This window comes from Lytechinus pictus, chromosome 1, assembly GCF_037042905.1.
Source record: "Lytechinus pictus isolate F3 Inbred chromosome 1, Lp3.0, whole genome shotgun sequence".
Lineage (NCBI taxonomy): Eukaryota > Metazoa > Echinodermata > Echinoidea > Temnopleuroida > Toxopneustidae > Lytechinus > Lytechinus pictus.
In genome coordinates, this window is record NC_087245.1 from 1,162,048 (window position 1) to 1,185,884 (window position 23,837).

At 36.2% G+C, this 23,837-nt stretch overlaps 1 protein-coding gene across 2 annotated transcripts; it reads left to right on the forward strand.

Moving 5' to 3' along the window:
* Positions 1 to 1,811: 1,811 nt before the first annotated feature.
* LOC129255506 (5'-deoxynucleotidase HDDC2-like) lies at positions 1,812 to 22,902 on the forward strand. 2 transcript variants are annotated; one of them, XM_064102665.1, is made up of 7 exons: positions 1,812 to 1,885; positions 10,137 to 10,258; positions 11,344 to 11,446; positions 12,224 to 12,292; positions 13,507 to 13,645; positions 14,212 to 14,337; positions 19,035 to 22,902. In XM_064102665.1, the coding sequence occupies exons 2-6, from the start codon at positions 10,200 to 10,202 to the stop codon at positions 14,307 to 14,309; spliced, it is 468 nt and encodes a 155-aa protein (XP_063958735.1). In that variant the 5' UTR covers positions 1,812 to 1,885; positions 10,137 to 10,199; the 3' UTR covers positions 14,310 to 14,337; positions 19,035 to 22,902. The 2 variants fall into 2 exon arrangements, with proteins under 2 accessions (XP_063958735.1, XP_063958793.1); XM_064102723.1 differs by having other exon boundaries at positions 22,185 to 22,252.
* The last annotated feature ends 935 nt before the right edge of the window (positions 22,903 to 23,837 follow it).

Genomic DNA, 23,837 nt, shown 5'->3' on the forward strand with positions numbered 1-23,837 from the left:
TGGTTGTACGAGGTTCGTATAGCATATGCTAACCTCGCAATAGTGTGAGTGATCTTTATCCACCAACCACGGAGTTAGTTCCACTCTTACTAAACCTGTTTCACTAAAGGCTTCCTAACTAGAATACCTTGATATCGATACTATCGGTAAAAAGAGCAGACGAGACGTAACCTTAATCACAAAATAGCATAATTTTAAAAAAGAAAAATTATGACAAAATTGCAAATATTGTGATGAATTGGGAAATACATCTTTTCAAAATAATAACACAAGTTTAATGTTGTAAATCGGATCAAAAATCAGATCGAAAATCGGATCGGCAGTTAAGCTTCTAAAATCGAATCGAAAATCGAATCGGCGATGTTTAAAAACAAAGGAATACATCAACATTTTGTTCGCGGTCGCGCGCATCTTCCTGACAAAGTCACAAAGACGAATGTTTAGGAATGGAAGTACCGGTAGTCGACATGCGCGTTCGTTTGGAACATGCTTTTAAAGGGTTTTGAGGTTTAACTGCTTAACAATAAAATGAGTGATTTTTATTAGAAAGATAAACGAATGACGCATCTTCCGAGCAGTCGCAAAGGAAAATAATTCTCGTAGATCACAGGTCAATGAACGATCGGCGGGACATCTTTTATAAGTATTTTTATGTGAAGCTGAGCTCAGCTAAGTTCGCTCATTATAATATGTGATTACAGCCACGCCCAATAACCATTCCAAAGTACACCCATTTTGTTATAATAGCTTACTTGGTACATCATTTCTCCGAATCAGTTCTGGGAAAAGTTAAGTCACGCCTCAGTATCGATCTTTTTGTATACCCACCCACTCAACAATATCAGTGAATTACGCAATGCGCGCAAGCATTCACACAATACAAGATAGTTTTGTGGCATAGCCGAGAACTGGAACCGCCCAGACTCAACGGGCTAGCGCAAAATTCTTTACACTACCTTTTGGCATGTGCACGTGGTGGGTTTGATTGACACTGCTAACAGTGCTATTCTTTGAGTTGGCTCACTGGCTGGATTAATGACAATATATCACTGCAAGTATGGCTTACATGATACATACAACACGCAACACATCCATACACACTGCTCTCAAACTCCCTTGCTATTATTCGTACCTAGGCCGTGTGTGCACTTATGGGCGGGATTTAAGCAGGGCATTGACTAGCATATACAACACATCCATGCACCCAGCATTCATATACATTTCTCAAACTCCCTTGCTATTCGTCCATTGTGTGAACTCATGGGCGGGATTATGACAAAAATTAGCGCAAGCACTAGCATACGTAATACACACAATACATTCCTGCACCCACGCGGTCACACATAGCTCTCAAACTCCCTTGTCATTCGTCCATTGTATTCACTCATGGGCGGGATTTATCAGCGTAAGCACTAGCATACATAATGCATACAACACATTCATGCAGTCACACACAACTTTAAAACTCCCTTGCTATTGGTCCATTGTATTCACTTATGGGCGGGATTTATCAGCATAAGCACTAGCATACATAATGCATACAACACATTCATGCACCCATGCAGTCACATACAGCTCTCAAACTCCATTGCTATTGGCCATTGTGTGCACTCATGGGCGGGATAAATGACAAACACAGTACAAGTACATGTTCATTGTTTGTATATTATACAATACATTCATTCCAAGTTACACTCCTGCCATACCAGTCAGCGCAGCTACCGGTAGGTCATCATAAGTAGGTCAACCTTTTATGAGTCATTTCTGACATTCTAGGAATCTCGATTGTTCGAACTATTCGATTGTTAAAAAGCTCTAAATAGCTAGCACCTCTGCAAGAACAATCTTGAAATATGTTCTGACCGCACTGTAACTAGATCTACAGGTATGCCGATTTTTTATATCCGATTTTTTTCCTTCAAGGGGCATGATCGAAGATCGGCAAGTGATCGCCGATTGTTGTGAAATCGAATGGAATCGGTTGCCGATTGCAAAATCGGTTACAAGCTTACACAAGTTAATTTAGACCAAAAGTTTCAGTCTCTGTATTTTGGTTGTTCCGCTGAACTGCGTTGGCTCACTCACCAATACATAGACTGAAGAGCTTGGAGGCCCGTTTTACAGACAACGTATTAGCAGTAACGTTAGATCTAACATTCGGCGGAAACCCGATTTTCCGATCGTTTTTTTGTACATAAAATGTCACATTATGAAAAAGAAATAACATCCATATTTACGAAAAAATGTTTAAAATTCAAAAATATCGTACCTTAGACCGCAGTTACCGCTAATTCCTTTCAAATGATGATCGAAACATCGTCATCTTTGATCCTTTCGTTGGTCAACGTAAGTTGCCATCTTTGGTGACGTCATCATCCTTACAAACGTATTTACAAGACGTTATATATTGCGATTTGTGCCGCTGCTTAACGCTTGTAGATGTGCGTGCGTTCTGAACTTGTCGCTCGCATTGATTGGCCAGGATATCGAAAATTTGATCGGAAAGCCTTGATAAAAGCACAACTCGTTGACGGCTGCCATTTTTTCCTCTCAGGCAGAAAATTAAAAAAATAAGGAATAACCCGGGGAATAACTCATCGGTAACGTATATTTTCGATATTTTACATAGGGGCATTTTCACGGTAACTGACATTACACGGCACAATGTTTTCACACCTTTCATTGTGTGTATCTCTAAAACAACAAATGATGGGAGTTTGCTTTTGATTGAGTTACTAAAGAGAACCTTGCTGTATTCTCTGATACTAAGTTTTTCTATGTAACCACATTTTTTTACGCATCAGCAAGCAAAAATGTGTCGGTAACTGACATTACGAAAAAGGACCTGCAATTTTAGGGTGTTCATTAAAATAGAAATATCTCATGTCCCTGAGTAGATAGAGTAATAATTTGAATATGTAAATATACCTCCATTACTAGGTTAAGATGTGTCAAAATATTAAACAATTCATTTTTGTCTTTTGGGGGCTATGATAATTTTTCCGCAACCAAGCTGGTAACTGACATTACACTTAATTTGCCATAGAGATAACACATGGAAGTCAAATGTGTGGAATCATTGCATTGTATCTTCTGTGCAGGGCTTCACATGAAAGTGAGCTTGGAAGTATACCCGAGTTTCTAGGAACATTTCAATGAAAAAAAATTTTCTTTTTCTTAATTCGTTTCTTTGATTTGAACATTTTTATCATTACTTGTCGGTAACTGACAATACACATTAACATTTACCAGTGCTATATGATTTTCAAAGGCATAATTTTCTTGGTACTTATATGTTATTATTATTATTATTATTATTATTTATTTGACCAATATAAAAAAGAACATATACATTACATTAGAATAAAATTTACAGTACATTAACATGCAAAGAAATGCGGGAACGGCATGTGGGTCAGGGGGCACAAAAGCAAAATACATCACTGTTGCCCGAAGGCATGAGCCCCCACACATGCCGCTCCCAAGACATAAATAAAATATATAAATACTCTTACACAAAGTTTTGCACGTTAAAAAAGGGAATACTGAAAAGGGTGCCAAAATAATTAATTAGATAGTCTTGAGATGCATTAGAAAAAAATACCACTGCAAAATTGGAGAAATATAACATAGTAAAAAATTAATACCTCGGTGCTGAACAGTAATGAAAGGGGCATGTGAGGCTTTTTAAAATCATAAAAGTTTCATAATACTTCACATTTTTAATTATCAAAAGATAAGAAAGAAAAGATAAGGGGGGGGGGGGGGTCATAGCAGCTACATGTTTTCCTATAGTAATTTAATATTGCATTGACTGTACACATGGATTTTTCTGACTATACATGTACACCCATAATATGTTCATCAGTTTTATAATGACTTTTTAAACCTTTTCCTTCTCCAACCTCCCCCTCCCCTCAAAAAAGGCAAAATGAATTTCCCCAAGGCTACACGTACCCCTCCCCCGAATCTCATGCAGCCATGTAGTTTTATTGATTTCTATTCTGGTCAGTGCAAGCAATGCTTGTTCATGTCTGTCGGATTTCTATTCTCTTCATAATTTGTTTAATCATTTTCTTTGCTAATTTCTTTTTTAAGCTGTCAACCAAAAAAAAATCCAGCTTCTAAACTGAAACTGAATTATTTGTAAATTAGAAAAAAAAAACAGTTTTAGTAGATCCATGCAACATTGATCAGAACTGTCAAATTTCACTTTTCATCTATACTTGTAAACCAAAAACAAAAATTGTATCACACATCCACACTACTAACAGGCATAAAAACCAGGAATTTACTTTTAGCGAGGCAATGCTCAAAAGAATCCTAGAAACTAAAAAAGGGACCCTGGAAATCCCCTTCATCACAATGTTAAGCTTAAAAAATATTGCAGATTTAGACAATACAATAGCAAGCTCCTTCTGGTGTGAAAGACTTGAATAACAAGTATACAATATTTCTTCACCATAAAATTGACCAAATATTTGCATTTCAATATTGTTAACCAACATTTTATCATGGTAACTGACATTACATATCAGTAACTGACATTACATTTTCCACTTGGTAACTGACATTACATATATTCAATGGTACCCTATGGCTTCATTGTTAATTGGTAATCTTTAATTTTGGTGTAGAAGGGAGGGGTGTTACCTAGAGAGGAAATCTACCAAGTTTCATATAATATATCCTCTTTTCCAGGAAATGAGAAAAAAAAGTTCATGTTTTCGGTAACTGACATTACATACCATATCACATATTTCATCAATGTTTTTTATCAGATGAATGAATTACTGGTGTTTCTTTCTGTGAGATTTTAAAAAGTGTTATAATAGCAAGCTAAATCAAAGGCGAAAACATCATGATCAAACCTGTTCTTTAAAAATCTGTCAAAACAAATTATGTATCAATATACTATTTTCAACACTAATTTGTATCCATACTTTGGCAGCCATTTTGAAATAAAAAATGGCTGCCAGAGTCGGAAAAAAATTTTGTCTCAGAAACTTCAGGTCTTGTATTATTAAAAAACATAAAGCATTTGACATGAATATCAACTTGATTTTTTTGCCTCTGTGTCCATCTGTGGTGAAAATGCCCATAGTATCAAAAGAAAGATTAGAGTCTAACGAAAATAGTGGGCCTTCGCGTTCAAGATAATATAATGTCATTTAGAATCTAAAAGAAATTAAAATCTGGACAAAACCCGTCCTCCAATTGCCGACCAGATTACACATGCAGGCTTGCACTAACACACTACCGTCGGTGAATGGGGATTATAGTAAAATGTCCGAAATTGTTGAATAAATCCCCAGAAATGACGGTTATTCCTGTCTAAGGTTAATTATGCATCATACATACTTAGACCATAATGACTAGAGAATTCAATTGCTGAGAAAATTAAATTATGAATAATTCATTTCATGACTAAAAAATCACATGTGGACGTTGAGATGGGTACCCCCGGGACATCGAATTTTAATAGTTTACGAAAGTAAACCATGACGGTTTTCTTGGTAAACTGATGATAATTATACGGTCTTCTACGATTCCAAACATCATCAAAATATAGTTTAACAAAAAAAATAAAAATCTTTGATACCGAAACATACGAATTGACAAAGTCTATGCATAAATTAGAGATAATTTATCCGAATGTTAATAGGGGTCTGAAAACAACAAATAAGAGTTTAGTTTATGGATGGCCTGACGTGGTAGAATTTTTATCGATTAAACCATTTTACTATTTCAAACTGATTGGTTTGTGGCGTTTTACCAACAGTTTTTATAGTTTATTTGTATTAGAATTATCATTGAATGTACATGTATTACCCCACTTGTTTTGTGATGTAATTTCAACCTCTACATGATTGATCACGTAAGATTATAATTTCTAGGAACTTTTGCATGTCATAGTCTACCCATGTGATGCCACTACGTCATTAAGAAAGAAGTTATGACAGGTTCGGAGGTGTCATAAATATTTAGTGAGGTTGTTGTACCCGATCTTGGTAAAGAGGGCTTCGTGAAACGGTTGGCGGACAAGTAGCTCACTATCTCTGATTTAGTCAAGAATTTAGACTTATGAAGGTGTTGTGAAACGGGCCCCAAGTTATCAATGTGACATGTTTCCATGGCAGCTCACAGAGGCTCAAACAGTCTAGGTCAGCATAAAGACTTAAAAATGCCCATTTTCAGCCACTAGCCCACACAGTATAGCCTATGGGGATGGGCCAAAATGCTGTATGCATTTCCAGACACATTTTATGGAGCATTTAAGCCTTATTTTTCACTTTTTAAGAAATGTTATGGTAAGTTTTGAGCAATGTTTTTTACATTAATGCTAATAAAGAATATGTTAAGGTAATGTTTTTAGTAGAAATGCTGTTTCGTTTTTGTTGTTGTCCTACCTATCATGGATCAGTCGTATGGTGTGCTGTGGCCTTAATGTTAGGGGGTACCGGTGAGCTCAGTCAACCCGTCGCCGTCAGCTTCCCTTTCAGCAGCACAAGGCTCTCGTTTTTGAGCTATGCAGCTGCATGCGAGCCCTGAGGCTGACATGCATGCACTTGCGTAGCAACGTGTATGTAGCATGCATACGGCGGCATGGCTGAGGCCAAGCATATGCGTGCTCAACCACCCTGTGATCAGTCTGTGCTGTGAATGAAGATGACATTGAGACTATGAATTTGATGGCCTTATCCTGAAATAAGTCACCTCTCTTCTTGTGTGTGTGCGCTGTTGTGTACAAAGTAAATGGGAGAGGAAAGAAGTCACCGCCGCTGACGAAATGAACGGCAGTGAATGGAGTGGTGACTTAAACCAGGATAATGCCACTTGATTAAGTGTCTGATATTTGTGCACTTTACTCATTACTTATGAGAGGCAAATAAATAAGTTTTAGAGTCTAGACTAGATCTAGAGTAAAGTGCCCAAATACCGGACACTTAAGCGTAATAGCCTACATGTAAATAGGCCCAAAACAAAAATGCAATCATTGGACATTGAATCAAATAAAAATCATATTTCCATAGTACAAATGTTGAATATTTTATAATAATGTCACGCAGGGTGACCAGACATCCCATATTTCCCCGGATCGTCCCTCATTACCTCTGCCATTTTTACCTCTGCCATTATTACCTCTGCCATTTTTACCTCTGCCATTATTACCTCTGCCATTTTTACCTCTGCCATTATTACCTCTGCCATTTTTACCTGCACCATTTTTACCTCTGCCATTTTTACCTCTGCCATTATTACCTCTGCCATTTTTACCTCTGCCATTATTACCTCTGCCATTTTTACCTCTGCTATTTTTACCTCTGCCATTTTACCTCTGCTATTTTTACCTCTGCCATTTTTACCTCTGCCATTATTACCTCTGCCATTTTTACCTCTGCCATTATTACCTCTGCCATTTTTACCTCTGCTATTTTTACCTCTGCCATTTTACCTCTGCTATTTTTACCTCTGCCATTTTTACCTCTGCCATTATTACCTCTGCCATTTTTACCTGCACCATTTTTACCTCTGCCATTTTTACCTCTGCCATTATTACCTCTGCCATTATTACCTCTGCCATTATTACCTCTGCCGTTTTTACCTCTGCCATTTTTACCTCTGCCATTTTTACCTCTGCCATTATTACCTCTGCCATTATTACCTCTGCCGTTTTTACCTCTGCCATTTTTACCTGGCACCACGGAGGTGCTGTCAACACCAAATCTTAACCGAAGGTTAAGTTTTGAAATGACAGCATAACTTAGAAAGTATATGGACCTAGTTCATGAAACATAGCCATAAGGTTAATCAAGTATTACTGAACATCCTGCCTGAGTTTCAGGTCACATGACTAAGGTCAAAGGTCACTTAGGGTCAATGAACTTAGACCATGTTGGGGGAATCAACATCAAAATCTTAACCTGAGGTTAAGTTTTTGAAATGTCATCATAACTTAAAAGATATATGGACCTAGCTCATGAAACTTAGACATAAGGTTAATCAAGTGTTTCTGAACATCCTGCCAGAGTTCAGGTCACATGACCAAGGTCAAAGGTCATTTAGGGTCAATGAACTTAGACCATGTTGGGGGTATCAATATCAAATCTTAACCAAGGTTAAGTTTTTGAAATGTTGTCATAACTTCGAAAGTATATGGACCTAGTTCATAAAACTTAGACATAAGGGTAATAGTGTATCAGTGAAGATTCTGCCTGAGTTTCAGGTCACATGATTAAGGTCAACAAACTTTAGCCATGTTGGGGTTATTTGAGGAATTGCCATCATAACTTCAAAAGTTTATGGATCTAGTTCATGAAACTTGGACAGAAGAGCAACCATGTATCCCTAAATATCATGTGCGAGTTTCAGGTCACATGATGACCAAGAAAGTGCAAAAAGAAATTATGATAGTCCTGATTGTAAGAATGAGGTCTTCAGAGAACTTTAATGAATTTGAAAAACATTGTCTTGTAACCAATGTTTTTACTTCAATGTTTAAAAAAAAGAGAGACCTTGGCCATATTGGGGGTATTTGAGGAATTGTCATCATAAGTAACTTTGAAATGTTATAGATCTAGTTCATGAAACTTGGACATAAGAGCAATCAAATTTCTTTGAACATCCTGTGCTAGTTTCGGGTCACATGACCAAGGTCAAATGTCATTTAGGGTCTACAAACTTTGATAATGTTGGGGGTATTTGTGGAACTGTCATCATAACTTTTAAAGTCTATGGATCTAGTTCATGAGACTTGGACATATTAGAGCAGCAATGTATCCCTGAATACCCTGTGTGCGTTTCAGGAACATGGCCAAGATCAAAGGTAATTTAAAGGTCAGTGAACTCTGGCCGTGTTGGGAGTATGTGTGGAATTGGCATCATAACTTGGGAAGTTTATGGATCTAGCTCATAAAACATCAACATAAGGGTAATCAAGTATGAATGATTGTTTTGCACATGTCTTAGGTCACATGATCATGGTCAAAGATCATTTTGGGTCAATGGACATTATACAAATGATGCATGGGTTAGAGTGGGTCAGTAGGAACTGTGTGCACAAGGTAACTTTTGCATGGTTTAACCCACGAGGCGCAGCCGAGTGGGTTTAGACCATAATGCCAAAGTTACCGCGTGCACACAGTTCCACTGACCCACGAAAGAAACCCATGCATTATCTGTTTTATAGAATGGAAAAAATTTATTGAATAAACCACAAAAATTAATGATTTACCGGATGCATGATAATTTCATGCGTCCGGTAAATTCAATTTACCGGACGCATGAAAATATTTACCAGACGCATGATTTATTTTACCGGACGCATGATTTATTACCGGATGCATGAAAATTCCAAAATGTAATGCAGACCCTTTGATAACCCTGGACAACATAAATATGTATGCCTAACTTGATAATATGTTGGCACAAAGGCATTATTATACCCAAAATGCCAGATACAGCTTTGCATTGACTAGATCTATGAGGCAGCCTCAGACCTCCAATAGCTGTGTGTGTATGCCCGGGCCGCGCCGGGGGCCAGTGCCTACGGCTGCCTGGGCCTGCAGTGGAGATTTGGCTGTGCTCAGCCAGCCCAGGCAGTAGATCTAACGTTAGATCGTATGTCTGGACTTCTCAACTAACGAGTATGCAGGCAGTTTTAATCCCTATGACAATTACGGTACCGTATTTGTACTTTTGATTATCGGGATATCGTTCATGCAGCCCAGTAAAAATTCTTGCATAGCTCTCAACCAATCAGATTGCAGGGATTTTCCCATCCATTCTATAAAATCTTTTAATATCATATTAGCTGTTTTCAAAGGAAGCACTGCTGCTATATCCAATTGTGTAATGCACACAAGACTGCCAGAGGCGTTCCACTTGTTTCTTTTTGACTTGTACTTTTTCTGTCAGAAAGTATTGGAGGTTTTTTTCTTAGTTTCCTTTCTACTTTTTATAGATGATTAATCAGTATTTTTTTCTCTCTATTTCTTTTCTTCCTCTTTCAGTCTTTTATGTAACTGGGCCCACCACATTGAAAATACAATTTTTATAGGGCTGTTGTTGCTATCTTTCATGAAATATCACTCCGTTTTTCATGTTCATATCTCCCTTTAATTTGTTTACTGCAGAGTCAACCCCGTAGAGGATGGCAGTTAAGAGGATTGACCAATGTAGAGAGTGTATCAGATCACATGTATCAGATGGCTATTATGGCTATGATCATCACAGATAAGAGTTTGGATAAAAACAGGTAACTTTATTGAACACTTTTTCTACATTACAGTGTAACTTTGCCCTCAGTATACAATATGGCTCTACTGCCAATGTGGGATTTAAAAAAATATTGTAAGTTTATGGGAAATAAATGTTCAAACGAGAAAGGGGAATAACATACACATCAAATGGAACAGCAACAGAGATGAAGAAGAACTAACTCAGAAGACACAGGAACATAATAGAACTTAGCTCAAAATCTGGTAGTACACTGATTTATTAAGATGACTTCTTTTCCTCGGTAAAAGAGTCATGAACACTTTACATATTTAAATTAGGAATAATAACCAATCAAAATAAAGAGAATGGAAGAACCCACTTCATAAAAATAACCAATAAGAGATAGTGGATACCGGATTGAGATGAATAACATGTTGGGATGATTACATGATAAGGATATTGAAGAAAAGAAACAGATGTAGCAATATAATGAATAAAGACATCTGAATAGGAAAGAAATGACAAGAGAAGCAGGTTGAAAGTCAAATGGAAATGCATCAAGAAAGTAATAAAAGCTGAACTAATACCATAGCTGAAACTAAATATCTAAACTATAAAAGGAAACCAAATGTCAAAATAACAGTCCTACATGTATGCACACTATCAAAAACTCCCAGAGTACAGTATGTTAATTCTTATGTATGGTTGACTTACCTTAAAGTGCCTATGTCAAATATCTTTGGACCACAGATTTTTTTTTCCAAGGGCTACTTATCACAACATACATGTACTGCCCAAATGTGCTACATTGGATAAGTTTTAACATGGCAGTAAATTGGGATTTTCTAGAGCTCTATCTTCATTTCCTGGACTGTTTTTAAGCATTAAACTTTAATTAAATACTCTTTCCCTGGTTCAACATAGGTGAAATTTTGCTTAGATGTTATGTTTTACATATGCTGGTCTGAAATAATGCTTTGAATTAGCCGATTATTCTACTTACATGTATAGAAGTCTTGACTCGGGTTGAGTCTTTTGTGTGCTTAATCTTGCTTTTAATTCTATCAATCTGAAATCAATTCTAATATTCAAGTTATCTGTTTCATATTTATGTACATGTAGGTGTGTACAAATTGCTCTTGTACACGACATGGCCGAGTGCATTGTTGGAGATATAACCCCTGCCGATGGAATAAGTAAGGAGGAGAAACATCGAAGAGAAAAAGTAAGTCTTACTAAGGCACATTCTTTCTTTAGATTAAATCTTGAAGTTTTAATTCATTCTGTGTAGTATAGCAAGTGAGAGACTGCAATTTCTTGCAATCTTACATCTACTCCATTGACAATGACTACTGGTTTTACTTGCTTTGGGGATTATCTTCATTTAAAAGATCCACTCATCTCAATGATGTGAAGTGGTGTGGACCATGTAAATAAGATTGATTTGGTTAAATTGAGTTGTGATAATGTAGGCCTACTCTTCCTTTTGATCCAACTTGTCATGTCTTCCTGTTGATGCCTGCATATCAACAATTGAATAAGGTAGACAAGACAAAAAATATCTTAAATTTTGAGGGTTTTTTTTATACAACTTACTGCCTAAATCTTCAACATTGGAATGAATGGGGATTTCCATGGCTCCATGTTTTAGTTTCCAGGGCTGTTTTAAGAATTTCAGGGGCTCCTCCTATAGACCAGTGAAAAACACACCTGTCCAGAAATGTGTCACATTCAAGCCAGATCTCTTGCATTGTCCCGCTTTTATTAGTATTATTATTGTTTTGTCATTGATTTCATCATCATTATTAATATTGTTATCATTAATTATTATTATTATTATTATTATAGTTTTATATATCTGTCTGTTGCCAGAACAGATGGATATGCCTATTTTTTTTAAAGTTTAGAACTGATTGTGACAATTTGCGTATATGATGCTCTTTGGAATAAATTCAAACTATTAGAAGAGTTAAGGTTTGAGAAATAATCTCTTTCTTTTCAGGAAACCATGGAGAAGTTATCAAAATTAGCTGGTCCTGAATCGGGTCAGGAAATGTATCAATTATGGAAGGTGGGTAACATTGGTAGCTATATTAGGGACAGTGATTTTCTGGGATCGCGGAAAACGGACAGAATTCATGGAAACAGCCTTTCGAAATGGAAAGTGGCTTTTCAAATGGAAATCACCAAAAAAAAACTTTTCCTCAAAATGCATAGTACAGCAGCAGAAATTACTCCAAAATCTAAACAAATTATGAATACCAGGGCCACAAAACATGATCTCACTTTGCTACAATCATGACAATCCACACATCATGACTGCACTCAACTCCATCACTCGATCATATCGAAATAAACATTCACAAGCACAAGCTGAAATAAGCGACCAAACATTGTTTGATAACAACCAACGAACATAGAAGGCGCAACATGGCCATCTTTTGCTGCCCTCTATGTTCGGTGATGTAACAGCATGATCGCGGTACTCCTCAAATCCAAAATGGCAGATAGACGGAATTTTTGGACTGATCAAAACAATGTCCAAAAAGTCCCCAAATTATCAACAAAATTTCATTCAACCCTAGTATGAAAGTTGAGGATGTATTCATGTTAAATGTGTTTCTTCAAATATTTTGTGTGCTCGTATAGATCTGATTAGAGTGGCTTCTAAAGCGTTGTTAGTACAGTGGCAGATACAAACTTGACCAGCGCGAGTATTCATATTGTGACATCGCTACTCAGTGCGTATTGATTTTCTATGTAAACTAAATTGTCATTTTTTTCATGTACACATAGTCTATGGGGAAGCGGAACTTCCAATTTTCAGACAGGCTGAAACCCAATTTAAGATTTTCTGAAATGGAAAAGGCCATTTTATAAAAATCACTGTCCCTACTCTATAGAGGTACAAGGCTTTTCTGCAATATCTATTCTGCTTATATTTCTTTTCACAAGTACTAAATTTACAAATATGCATGCTTGCCTACATGTACATTGTATATCTTGTGATTCAATCTCAAAATATCTCTTTAGAAAATCAAATCTGCACATATCTTTAGATTTTTGGTCTTGTTTGTCATAGAACTGCTTATTATAGTAATTATTTTTGTTAGTAGTCCAAGATATATCATTATATCATATATTACTTGTTCTGCCTTAATTTTTTGGTTCCAGTCATATTTACCAAAATGAGGGACTTTAAAATGCAAGCTTTTATGGAATCATCTGACCTACCAAATGCTTTACACATGAAAGATTGAAAACACATTTTTGTCTGACATGCAGGAGTATGAAGAACAATCATCAGCAGAGGCTAGGTTTGTGAAAGACCTTGATCGCTTTGAAATGATCTCACAGGCATTCCAATATGAAAAGAGGGAAAATAAACCAGGTCTTCTACAAGAGTTCTTTGATTCTACACAAGGTGAGTTAACCTCTCTGTCTCAAGTCTTTCCCACTTCTTACCACTTCTACCATCAAAAGGAGTATTGAAGTACTGTTGCATGAAAAATGGAAGGAAATGTTCTCTGTTTTCATCCAATATTAACAATCATTCATGCAGACTCCTCTAGTAAAACTTCCTTGCCTCTTGTATGGCTGCCTGTAGGATTCCCTGAGTAAGACACAGTTCTCGCTTATGACAAAGTAACTTAATGACTGCTTGTAGGAGAATTTCAGTGAAGTCATCTTTGCACAAAAATGTGATGGTTAAGTGAGTATTAATAGACTTTTCAGTTCTAATCCCTCTCTCAAAAGTATCATTCTATGGAAGTGAATATTCTTCTCTTTGTAATAAGGGATAGGATTATCCAACAGTAGCCTTAATCAATTTAAAGCTGAGAATCCCCTTTTTCCAGGAGGGATAATTAAATGAAGATTCATTTCTGGTGACTTTTTGTGAGTTTTGCCATGCCTTGTGACATATTGAGGTTATTGTACATGAGGTCATCCCCAACATTAGATATCTTTTCTTTCCTTATCTTATTGCAGGCAAATTCAGCCATCCATTGGTGATAGAATGGGTAGAAGAACTGAATAAACAGCGAGACAACATGATCAAGGAACATCAAGATCAGAGCTCTAGTTGACATTAGCTGAACTCCCTGTCATACTCAGGTCTATAGCAAAGTATATTATAAAGATGGGTCATATTTCATAAAATCTGTTATCTATTTTAAATACTAGAAGTTCAAGAACTAGAACTGGTTCCAACCAGATTTTGCAAATAGCGCACTAGCAGAAATATGGCCAATATTGCCTTCTGTTTTTGTACAGTATTCCTATGGGCAAAGCACGGGGAGGACAACATGGCAAATGTTTACCCCGTTGGTCTTGGATTGAAAGTAGCAGGTGAAACATGACATTTATCTATTTGCTAAAACGCCTTGTATAGGTAATAATGATCATTATGAAACGGCGTAGGCAAATGTTTCTCAAAACTATCAAAGGTCTAGACATATCTCTATGAACTTGGATTTATTGTTGGTTCATATAACCATCGCTCATATCTACTTTTATCGTGACACCAATCTTCATAGTGTAACATAGACAGCCACAGCTAGGAATGATATAACTAAAGAATGGTCCATAAATGAATGTATACCACTTGTGCCAAAAGACCCTATTTGCATTAAGTAACATTGTTTTCTGGTTTATTCGGTTTTTATTGTTTTATGGCTGTACAATTGATATAAGAATTCATTCTAATTTTGCTCACTCAATTTTATCTCACCTGCATAGCGGAAGTAAGACATAGGTGCTGCTTTAAAATTGGTGACAAAGGGGACACCATATCTTTAATAAGGTCAAGTTTTTAAAAGGTCAACATAACTTTAAAGTAAAATGAAGTTCATGACCTTTGATACAAGATCCGTAAATGACCCAAATTACGAGAAAAAAATTGCCAAAATACTACCCAGAACTAAATTCAATGAAGTCATGAATTTGGTGAAGTCTTAAATTAGTCCAGGATAGGCCCCATAGACAAGGGGTCGAACCTTGTTTTTTTAGATATACAATGTTTTTTGATGGTTTCTTGTCAATTCGAGGGTGCTGATTCCGAATCTGAATGATGCCACTCTTGTAACCTTGAGCATTTTCTGCAAATTGGCAAAATCCAATATGGCCGCCAAAATATGCAAATTACCCATGAAAATCATAAAATTGCCCACACATTAGCTATAAAATGCATGTAGTTGTTGGGCAGAAGTGAAATACCAATTGGAAAAGCAATATTTGACAAATTTATTTTATTGATATTCAAAATGGCCGCCATAACCCCTGTATACTTTATTATGTAGAATATAAATGGGGAAAAATATTTTTTTCAAACAAGAGCACTATTATTGCATGTGATTGTGACCTGTGAGTGGACTACTGTCTGAAAACATGACTATTAACAAAACTATGTCATTTGTATACTATCTAATGTGATAAATGCTGTATTATGATATTCAAAATGGTTGTCATAGACCCCTTATACTGTGTACAATATATAAAAGGGGACAAATAATTTTCACAACCTTTGAATTTGTTTGACTTTAAAATGCCAATAACTGCGAAATATTGGTGTAACACTGTCTGACAACAAGGATTTCTAACGAAACATCATTTCCCTTGCAATTTCGGTAATTATGCTGCATGTTGACATTCAAAATGGCTGCCATCGGCCCTATCTGTATTATGAACAAAGCGAATGAAGAAACTAATTTTCACAAGAGTAAAAACAATAAAATGAATGTAATTGTAATCTACGAGAGAAATATTGTCTAAAAACATGTTTTCTGGCGAAACATATCATTTCCTTTTTCATGCATGAGATTAATGCTGTATTGTAAAATTCAAAATGGCCCATATGGGCCCTTACAGTATTATCTACAATGTAAATGGGGACAAATACTTTTGAAAGAATTAGGATTTGCCTAGGCTGACTATGAAATCCATATAATTCTGTTGTATAAGGAAAATATTGTTTGAAAACGTGATTTTTATAATGAAATATAACATTTCCTTTCCCATGAAGGTGATAAATACTGTATTTTGACTTTCAAAACGGCCGCACAAGCCCCTACAAATTCTGTAACATGCGTATAGGGAAACTAATCATCACCAGAATGAGAACCAAAAACGCACGTAACTATGTGATGTACAGGTAAAATTTGGTCTTGAACATGATTTCTGACTAAATACATCACATAATGGTTGAGAAGGTAATAAAGGCCTTACTTTGAAATTCAAAATTGCTGCCATAGCCCAAGTAGTACATGTAGTATGTACATTGTAACTGGGGACAGATAATTTTGACAAAATTTTTACCATGAAAATGGCTTAATTTTGATGAAAGTGTTAAGTATTGTCTAAACCCAATGATTTCTAACGAAATATATCATAGCTTGTGTCATAAAGGTGATGAATACAGCCTTTTAAAAATGAAAAATGGCCGCCATAGTCCCTTATCTTAATATGTAAAATTTGAATGGGGAAAGATAATTTCCACAAAAAAACATATTGCAGCCATTTTGAAATTTAAATATAGCATTTATCACCTAAATAACATAAGAAATGATCTATTTGGTTAGAAATCATATTTTCAGACGATATTTCACTCATACATGCAACACAATTTAGTCAAGCAAAGCCAAATTCTGTTAAAATTATATGTTCCCATTCACAAAGTACATAATAGGCCTACCGTTAGGGCCTGTAGCGGCCATTTTGACTTTCAAAATACATTATTTATCACCTACCTGGCAGAATGAATGATATATCTTGTTAGAAATTATGTTTTCAGACAATATTTTACTCTTAAATCACAATTATATGCATGTTATGGTGCTGACTCCTGTGAAAATTGGTTTCCCAGATCGATTGTACATAATACAGTCAATGTCTTTTGGCGGCCATTTTGAAAGTCAAAATACAATATTTAACGCAAATATGAAACCCGAATAATATATTTCGTTGCAAATTATATTTGAAGACGGTATTCCACTAATTTACCACGAAAAATACGTTTTAGTGCTCACCTTGTGATTGTTTTTGTCCTCTCTCACATCGTAGATCATAATTTTAGGGCCATTGGCGGCCATATTAAATATCAAAATACAGGGTTTATCACATACATGGCATGTTAAATAATAAATTACGTTAACAATACTGTTTTTAGTCAGTATTCCACTCGTTTATCTTAACAAAATGCATTTTAGTGCTCACTCTTGTGATTTTTTTGTGTCACCATTCACATTGTACATAATAGCATTAGGGCTTTTGGAGGCCATTTTGAATATCAAAATACAGGATTTATCACATAACTGACATAACAAATGATATGTATCGTTAGCAATCATGTTTTCAGACATTGCTTCACTCATAGATCATAATTACTTGCATTTCAGTGCTCAATTTTGTAAAAAATTATTTTTCCCCATTCATATTGTACAGGGGTCTATGATGACGGCCATTTTGATATCAAGAAAATAATATTTTGACAAAAATCATTTTTTCAGATATTATTTCACTCCGGCAGCACAATTGCATGTACTTTATAGCCAATGTGTGGACAATTTTATGATTTTCATGGGTAATTTGAATATTTTGGCGGCCATATTGGATTTTGCCAATTTGCAGAAAATGCTCAAGGTTACACGAGTGGCATCATTCAGATTCAGAATCAGCACCCTCGAATTGACAAGAAACCATCAAAAAACATTGTATATATAAAAAAACAAGGTTCGACCCCTTCTATCCTGGACTAAATCATAAATTAATTGAAGTCTCAAGACCATTTGATTTCTCACTTTCTATTCATTCAAGATGTTTCAGATAAAACTAATATTTGAAGATCATTAATCCTGATTTTTACTCCTTTATTTTGAAGTGGTATTAATCGAAACCAATTGAGAATATGCTAAGTGAACGAATGAGGTGCAAGATTTGGAATCTAGTTTGCATACATTTTCTGTTTTACTCTTTTCACATTGACACGAACTGGTACGACAGGTTAACACATAGTTTGCCCATAGTTTGCCCATAGTTTGCTCATAGTTCACGCACTTTCCGCATTGGCACGACGAGTTTGTGCTGACTTGGGCATGCCATATAAACAGGGGGCCTCCCCAACCCCTTGTCATTTTTGGATTGGCTGTGGAAGAGACACAATCATTGCAGGGAAGTGAAGATGCCTATACCTGGCAGCTGCTCTAGCCATTGTTGAAGAGCAGCAGAAAAAGCTGGAAGAGGCAGAAAAGGCAACCCCACCTTTCAGAGCTTCCAAGTCTCCCGGATCCTGCGGGAGAATACTGGATTGCGATCCAATCTCCCGTTCTCCCGACCCCATGCCAAAATCTCCCGGATGATCAGGATTTTTAGCTGTTAAATTGTAAAATTCATACAAACGACTGTTTAACGAGTCTAGCATGTTCAACTCCTTAACACCCACGTGGAACCTCCTTATCACATTTTCATTTTACCCAGTAACTTCCACCAGTTTTTGTAGAATCGTACATTGATTTCCCATGTAAATGAACATAATTTTACTGAACGACTGGTGAAGTAGTCTAACAAGCCATTTTATTTCCGGGTTCTGCAATGTGTGTGATGAAAACTCTTCAGCGGTACTCCATGCACATGGCCCCCGATGCGCCCCGGCGCGGCTCCAGCCGGCCGCGCTGCGCCAGGAAGCTCCGAGAATTAAAGTTCACGAGCACTGCGAGGCATTTTTCGTAAGCTTGCGTGCGCCTTATTTGAGCTGAAACTGTGGATCAACGATGGGATTAAAAAGTGGATTACTTTTACACCTCGACTTTCAATTTCAGGAATAATTTTATTGACAATCCTGAAGAATTAGAAGCAAAGTGGAGATTTTTTCGCCTACTTTCACTTGGGTTGATCGGATTCGAACATCTTCTCTTTCGTGAGTGAGCTAGCCTGGCGCTGGCTGGCTGGCTGAGCTGTGCGAAGCACGCCCCGTCCCGATTCATCCACACTACAATCGCATCGCCAGTGACCATGGAGATCATGGAGATGGAGTCATCCAAGACCAAGACGACAAAATACTTGTCGAAGTATAAAGATAATTTTCAAGCAGAATGGGACTGTGTGACAATTTTCACAGGAATCCCTCAGAGACTTTAAACAGTCCACATATAAAGCTCATTTACCATGTTTACCACTTCTGCAGCCCCTCCCCTCTGGCCAATTAAAGGTATTTTCATGTTGAATGCATTCTTGTATGAATTATTTAAAAAATCTGCTGTATTGCCTGAAGTGTATATTTAGTCAATGACAATTCATGAATTCTCTCTAATGTGCTTTTAATCTATCAGAATTTTTTTTGATGGTTTAGACAGCTGTCGGTTACTAATATCAAATGTTGTTTCTTAATGTGTTTTGCTACCCAAAACTCCCATCCGTGGGACAACGTTCCGCCGCTCCCTCACAAAATCATACCTCCGCGAAATCTACTGGATTCTATCATCTCAATGTTGGCAGCTCTGAGTGAACTGCTCATGAAGTACAGTATGGGTAGAATGATGCTTCCGAAAGCCACTCTGCTCCTTTAATAATATGTTATTTTCAGTACCAAAATCGTGGAGTTGTGTATGACTTTCGAACACTTTCATGACTATAGGTAAGACTGATATTGGCCTGGCTCCACCTTTGTGTAAGGCAGTTACTTTGGCTTCTTTCCATTCATTGGGTATACAACCAGATTAAATTGAGTTGTTATATAATCTTGTCAGATGAACGTAAATGACTAGTGCAGCAGATTTCAGGAGTTTGACATTCAACCCATCGCTTCTGGTCGCCTTTTTCGTATCAAGCTTTTTCAGAATGTTTAGAAGAACATCAGGTTCTATCATGTCAAATTGGAAGACTTTTTTACCCTGGGAAACACTGGTCAAACAACTCAAGGTATCATTTTCATTAGCATGATCAAATGAAGTATTTGCACCAAAAGAACTAAATATTTTATTCAACTCATTTGCTATTTGCTTAGGTTCACACAATTCGTTTCCATTAATATTGAGAATATTTGTAGTTTGTCTAGGTCTACCTCCTGTTAGCCACTTTAAAATCTGCCAAAGTTGAGCAGAGTTATTCTTATTCTCCAAAATACCCCTTTTTCAACGTTTCCTTAAAGATATTTACATGATTCCTACAAGTACGATAATGCATCCAATGTATGGGTAATCAGGAATGCTGTGCAAGACGTTTTAACTTATCTCGTTGGTAAGATAGAGTTATATATTCATAATTAACCCATGGTGTTTTCACACCCCTAACATTCATAGTAACAACTGGGGCATTAGAATTACAAATTTGCATGAAATCATGTTTCCAGCTGTGGGGGTAATTATGGTGTTCTTTTTCTTTCTTTTTTTATTACAGATTATACATAACACATACACATAGAGTAACATATATGCTCTTTATCTTTTATTTTTTTCCTTTTCTTGTTACTTCCTCTTTCCTTTTATTCTTTGCTTATCTTTTCTTTCCTTTATTCTTTTCCTTTTCTTTTAATCTTTTTTTTCTTCATTCTTTTATTTTACTTTGTTCTTTTTCTTTTTCTTTTTTTCTTCTCTTTTCCTTTTATTTTGATGTTGCCCACATGAATAGATGTTAAATCGAGCCCTGCCATGGTATTTTCAAATGTAACTAAGTAGGCGTTGGTTGATGCATTAAGGCTCAACTCGGGACGACTGGTGTGTTCTTCAAAGAATACATGTATTTGTAAGTCATTGTATGTTAATCCATCTCCCCCCTGTCGCTTTCAGTTGAGGAGATTCCTGATAATTCAAAATGAAAATTATAAAACCACTTTGTATAATCAGTTATTCGGCACAGTCATCTTCATTATCTTCACAAATTAATCATCAACATTAATGTCTTTGTCTTTATCAGCAGATCAAGCAGTTTATGTTCCACTATACTAGCATTGATTGTACAGATGGCATGCATACCAGGTAGGGTACCATGGCTGTTGGTGTACAAATACATCAAGGTCACTTGTGCCTCCCATGTTGGATGAAGGCTTTCTTGGTTCCCCTAACAAAACCATCAAAGAATATTCTTGACCTGATGCCAGACCATCTTAATTGGGTTGAGGTCAACACTCTTTGCAGGAGTCTTCAATGTATATATTTTTTTCTCCTCAAACCAGTGTTTGGCAAGTTTCAAGCATGCTTTTTGTTTCAATTCAATTCATTTATTTCCTGTTTCAATCTTTTTTTTTTATTTACAATGATAGTTCAATATACATATTTACAAAATATAACATTTAAATCAATTTTTATAGTATAATAATACCATGAAATCGAAAGGGAAGGAGACCAACTAAAAGCAGAGCATGTAGGGTGAAGGCCCCCTTTTATGAGTACATTTTATGAATTAAAAATAAGATAAAATAAAGAAATAAACAAAACAAAATATATAATAAATCAAAATTAAATGAACAAAAATTGAAATTAAATGAAAATTATTTTGCTGTAGCTGATGGTAATCTGGTAAAATGACTAGGATGAAGGGAAGCAATGTATCTGTCAGTATTTCTTTAACGTAGAACTCAGAGTCTATTATTCTGTCAAATATCATAATGCCTCTAGGGCTCTACCTAGACTAGATACATGTATGCTTGCCCACATGTGCAGCTTTCCAGGATGTTTTGGTTTGGGCTTTATGGGAGGATCACAGTTGCCTTTGGTCAAACATTAACTCCTGTATGTGTTCAACTCATAGTCAATTCATGTAAAGTCATGAAAAAACTCCTTACATTGCAAACCTTAGTTGGACCTTTCCTCTGATGTATCATGTGCCGATCTATGCTAGTCTACGTGGTTGTTGGCTACATCTTTATTTAATTATTTACATTATTTACCATTTTGGCTTTTTAAACAATATATCACATTGTTTTATTGCACGATAAACATTTCTCAACGTAACGACTTGATTATGTTTCATAGTATACCGAGAGTATACCGCATAAAGAAGTGGAAATGCAGAGTCAGTACTTGGTCCTATCGCCCCTCTGAGTGATGGATGATCTTACACATGATAGACATTGTCCAGGTGGTGCTTGATCCTCTCTGAAGTCAGCTTGGTCACCCAGTAGTCTTCAATCCCTTCGATAAGCTGTTCCTGCATCCTTGGCTTGACATGCTGAATTTAAGAGTATACATGTATAACAGTATTTTAGCTCTATCACATATTTTGATAAATATATCCTCTTTTTTATTCATACACCATTTAAAAAAAATTATTTGTTTACTTTTTTCTTCTCTTTTTTTTCTATTACTTTAGTGTCACATTGTTTCTATATTTTATGAAATTGTGTTCATGAATAATCAGTTTGAATGTAATGAATCAATATTTTTTTGGTATCGACTCATTTCACTTATGAATTATATCCCAAATGTATATATATAGGTATTAGTGCAAATGATGATCATTTCCTGGGGCTTTCTTTTTGTTCTTTTTTTCTTCTCAGTGATAACACTGATATCGCAAGCCATCATTAAAATCATGCATTCCCTTAGTTGGTTTTGATGACGTAAATGCTTACGTAATGATCGGTAAAAACTAATTTATCATATGAAGCCTAGTAATGGTCCTCTGGTACTGATATGTCTGTTAGCATTTTCCTTATGGAGGATATTAAAGACAATAACTTCTGTTATATTATTTCATGGAGCTTGGTTGATTGTTCTATCTGTCAAGTAACTAAGTCTCCATCTTTTTTGCCTGGGCCCGTTGCAAAAAAGTCATTGTTATTGTAACTTTGCCATCCAATGGTAACTACCATGGTAACGGTGTTCAACAGCCAATCAAAATCAAGGAGTCCATGGAAGTTACCATTGCATGACAAAGTTGACATAATAGTAACTTGTGCAACAGGGCCCTGACCCTATTAGAGATAAGATAGGGGAAGAGAGATTTGAAGAGAAAGGGTGAGAAGAGAGACCAATGTGAGATAGAGAGATAATGTGAATATAAGTGCAATAAGAGAGAGACAGGTAGAATGGGTCGAGAGTGGGATTAGAATGTACTGTCGATTCCCTCTTGTTTCTCACAGCCAGAGCCTATCTGGATGTTTCGTACACGTTCTCTAAGATTTTCTCTCACCATCCTCGACCTATTCCCCCAGGATTAAACTCGCAAGTGTTTGGGGGTCCATTCTCAATTCTATCCACCTATCTTTTCCCCAGTCAGTCTGCAGTCCAAAGTTTTCAATCTATACACAACAAAAAAAGTAAGTCCCCCTAATTCAAAATGCTGTAACTCTTGAACGGAAAAATTTTGAGATATTATATATTTCGTAGGTGGTCTTTTACACTCATTATGCAACTCCTGGGGGAAAATGAGATTGATCGGTTGAGTCATGCATGAGTAATTAAAGATTGAATTAAAAATGACAATTTTTTAAAGTCACAAGATTCGTTTTTCAGATTGTGTAAATACAAAGTTGGGCAAAGGTTGTTTTTTTGTGAAGTTATGGTGTTAACGTCGTTTTACTATCCATCATTTAGCCACTCCACACAAAATGTTGATAACGTATGTTCATGGTTGAGTGAGCACATTGTTTTGTGATGTATCATCGCGTCATCATTTATGGTAGT